Raw genomic sequence first — 4,078 nt, 5'->3', positions numbered from 1 at the left:
TGGCTGGCGCCTTAGCCGGTTGAGCCACAGGCGCCGAGCCGAAAATTCACTCTTAAACATGAACAACTTATTTTCACACTAACTGTAATATGTACGAATTAATCTTTTATCACATTGTCCATATGAAGGTGCTGTGGAGTACATTAATTTCCTCCCTCTTCCAACGAGTCATGTCAAAGACCACAATCTTAAAAATAAGCAGTTCTCTGTGAAAACACAGTTACGCAGCAAATGAAAGAAAAGCGCTAATAAACTGCTTTTAAAGAGAGATTTTAAAAGGATGATTACATGCTTCACAGAATTACTGTTAGGTCGTCCTCCAAGAAAGACGGTTCCTTTAAAGTAGCTTTTAAGGCATATCTTTCCCTATTTGGGACACAGTCTGACTTGTTGGACAAGATTAATCCGGGTACGCTCACACAGAACCCCTCTGAACCAGCTTAGTTCACTGAAAACATCATTTCAACCTCCCAACTGTAGTACTAAGCTCTTCTCACACTACAAGGGACAGGATGACCCTCTTTAACAATCTTTCAGGAGAAGCTTCCCTCGCCGCAGACAGTGACAGCCGTCCTCCCATGGATGTTTTTGAAACAGAAATTGTTTTAACACCAGAAGAGGCTCCTAGAAGCGTCAGTGCGGCAGCAGGTGGAGTAACCCTGCGTGCTAAGCAGGTTCTGTCTGACCTAGTCTCGGTCCTCCGCTTCCCAGGCCAGGTTCCGCCTTACAGATCTTTTAAAGCCGCCTTGCGTTCCAGTTCTCTAACCCAGGGCGAGACTCCCAACCCTCCAGGGAGAAGAGGCGATCTAAGTAGACAAGACGTCCACCCCACCTCTTCCGGGGACTCGCAGGCCCGCTCCTTGGCCATGTCAGAACCTGACGGACCCCGCATAGGGCAGGCAGCTGGCTGCTTCTGGGGCCTCCCCAGACGGAACCCCGCACGCAATGATCCCTCTCCACAGCACCCACCCCTTGGAAACGCCACCACTACCACCCTCCTCACTCTTGAATCCCCTTTCCTCAGGAGTACCCCAGTGGAGTTACCGGCCCACTCAAAAGTAAGAGCGACGGCCACCCCTATGGGTCACCCTGGCTCCGCTGTCACCGCCCTGCTCCCGGCCTCAGCCCACGCCGCTGGCAGGCCCCGGTGACGCCCGGGTCGGTACCTTGCGGACCCCCTTGTAGATATAGAAGTAGAGCTCCCGGCCCACATTGAAGCAGAGGCGGTCGCCGTTGCCAGACTGGTCGTTGAGGTTTACGAAGGAGACGCGGACGGGGTTGGATCCCTGCGAGTTGAAGGGCACCCGGTTGGGCCGGCTGTACTCCGAGTGCGGCAGCAGCTTGTACAGACCTTCCCGGGTTGTGAATTGGGTCTTAATCTCGTTCATCTCTTTCCCTCCTCCCTCCGTCGCCATCTTGGAAAGCAGCGTTCATCCTGCCCTAAGTGCCCGGATCACGCCCACCGCGCAGGCGCCGTTCCTGGTGCTCGCTCTCCCCCCCGCCCCCGCCTCTTCCTTCTAGCCCCTCCCACTTGCGAGCCAGCCCCTTGAAGGCGGGCCGAGGAGAAGGGGCGGGCTTGTTTACGGCCCGACTGCGCAGGCGTGCTCACCTGGCGCACTCCTCGCGGCAGGGCGTCCGCAGGCTCCTCCCTTGGGCGCCGCCTCCGGGCGGCTCCGCTGCTACCTATGTGTTGCCGGATCAGGCGCAAGGGCAAGATAACTGTTATGCCACCCAGAGAACCAGGAGAGAGTTAGTAAGGGACAGTCGCGTTGGGACTGCCATCGGGAGTACTGCGGTGATCTCAACCGTCTCCGGCCCTGCTCTGAGGGACCCCAAGGCCCTGAAGAGGGGTGGGTGAGCGTAGCCTCGAGTGCCATCAGCTTTGGGATCGGCCGGTCGGCACGTGGGGCACCCAGAGCGGAGAACGGATGCCATTGGGACGGGAGGCATTCCGTCTCGCCTGCGTGCTCTGTTCGGGACCGGTTCTGTGTTGCTTGGAGGGCTGAAGTGGACCCGCGCGACTGTCTGGATACCTGTGCTCCTCTTGAGTCAGTGTCTGAAAAGGCACCGAAAGATCCAAGTTTTATGCTTCATCCTCTCTCTTTTTTTTCTTTTTTTAGGCAGGATGGGGGTACAAGGTATGTATTTGCAAGTCAAACATCTTAACACCAATCTGTAGTGAGCTTGGCTAATTTTAAAGAAAGTAGATTGTGTTGGGACTTCTCCGTTTCATATCTAAAGTTTGTCTACAGCGAGTGTTCAGAGAAAAGGAGTAGGGGCGGGAACAGCTATAGAACTAGAGACTCAATCTATGCAGCATTTACTTCTCGCACAGTAGTTTATCAAGAGCTCTTAATAAAATTAGAGGGTTTTTTTTCAGGATATAAAAGTATGAGTTTATTTTCTATGTTATATAAAAGGAAGAGAGTGGGAGAGGACGAGATGTGAAAGAGTGAGAGGAGAGAGCAGGGAATAAGAAGAGAGATGAGGTTGGGGGAAGAGGACAATGAATGCGTGGCATCCCAAAGAAAGAAAGGAAGAATGCTGCCTCCCCCACCCCCCAGGTGATTGATTAAATTAAAAAAAAAAAAGACTCAAATGAAATCTGAATTGTTTACTAGGAAATCCATAGGCACAGTTGTATGCAGGTGACCTATGTAAGGACAAACATGCGTGTTAAAGTAAGATTATTCACTCACTATGTATACCTGGGTTTCCTGGCATGTTGCACTAGAATAAGAAAGTTTCTAAAATGACAAAAACATTCTGGTAGAATTCCAGGGAGAAAAAAAGCCAACATTGTGACACCAAGAATGAAATACTATTCCTGAAAGTTCAATCAGGCGTCCTCAAATTAGGACCCACGGGCCACATGCGGCCCGCCGAGGACATTTATCGAGCGGCTGCCTGTCCTGCTTTGCAGCTGACTCATCCCGCGGCCAGCAGTCTGGCACTCCAACTGTCTGAGGGACAGTGAACTGGCCCCCTGTTTAAAAAGTTTGAGGACCCCTGGTTCAAATCATATCTGGAGAGTCACAAAAGAAGTAGAAGGAAGTAAATTCTAAAGTAGGAGGAGTCTAAATCATAAATATCTTGTGTATTGCAAAGCAAGTATATGCCAGTAGAAACTGTGCCAGTGATGTAATAATGCATTTGACACTAACAACTGTAACCTTTGTACATATTGCCCCCCCCAAAAAAATCACTGAAGTTCTACTTAATTAATAGATCCCTACGATATTAAAACATTTTTGTTATAATCTTTGGTTGGTTTTTTTTGGAGGGAAGGGTGGAAAGTGAGAGAGGATCTTACTCTGTTGCCCATGCTAGAGTGTAGTGGTGTTATAGCTCACTGCAACCTCAAACTCCAGATCTCAAGTGATACTCTCACCTCTGCATCCCAAAAAGTTAAAGTGTTATGACTTAAAGCATACCACTTTTTTTGTAATGCTACTTAATACATACAGAATGTTCACTTTAGGCCAAATCTATTGTTTCTCAGATTCAGAGATTAACCCATTAAGACGCTTAAAAGGCCAGATATAACTCAGGCCTGTAATCCTAGCACTCTGGGAGGCCTAGACTAAGGGATCCCTTGAGCTCAAGAGTCCGAGACCAGCCTGAGCAAGAGTGAGACCCTATCTCTACTAAAAGTAGAAAAAACTAGCCAGGCATTGTGACAGGCATCTGTAGTCCTACCTACTCTGGAGGCTGAGGTAGGAGGATCTCTTGAACCCAGAAGTGTGAGGTTACTGTGAGCTAGGCTGACACAATATAGCACTCTAGCCTGGACAATGAGACTTCATCTCAAAAAAATAAATAAATAAATATTTAAAAAAAAAAACTCAAAACTAGAAAAAACAACCCACAAAATGTGAGAAAATACTTGCAAATCATATCTCTGAAAAGGTATTTCTTTATTTTATTTTACTTTTATTTATTTATTTATTTATTTAGAGACGGTTTTAGTTTGTCGCCCTTGGTAGAGTGCTATGGCGTCACAGTTCGCAGCAACCTCCAGCTCTTGGGCTTAGGCAATTCTCTTGCCTCAGCCTCCTGAGTAGCTGGGACTACAGGC

At 48.7% G+C, this 4,078-nt stretch overlaps 1 protein-coding gene across 8 annotated transcripts in view; it reads right to left on the bottom strand.

Annotated features, from left to right (window-relative positions):
- Nucleotides 1-1,519, bottom strand: part of WDR20 (WD repeat domain 20) — an 88,067-nt gene extending 86,548 nt beyond the window's left edge. For 6 of the 8 annotated variants that reach the window (XM_023518861.1, XM_023518862.1, XM_023518865.1 and 3 more), the window contains exon 1: nt 1,167-1,519. In XM_023518861.1, the coding sequence (XP_023374629.1) occupies nt 1,167-1,415 (249 nt within the window). In that variant the 5' untranslated portion in view covers nt 1,416-1,519. The remainder of the gene's footprint in view (nt 1-1,166) is intronic. The other 2 variants (XM_012811091.2, XM_023518864.1) reach the window with 2 other exon arrangements.
- Nucleotides 1,520-4,078: the final 2,559 nt, after the last annotated feature.

The sequence above is a fragment of the Otolemur garnettii genome, unplaced genomic scaffold (genome assembly GCF_000181295.1).
Source record: "Otolemur garnettii isolate 467f Iridium unplaced genomic scaffold, OtoGar3 scaffold00149, whole genome shotgun sequence".
NCBI classification, from domain to species: domain Eukaryota; kingdom Metazoa; phylum Chordata; class Mammalia; order Primates; family Galagidae; genus Otolemur; species Otolemur garnettii.
The sequence above is the reverse complement of the archived record's forward strand: the minus strand, read 5'-3'. Positions and strand labels throughout refer to the sequence as shown.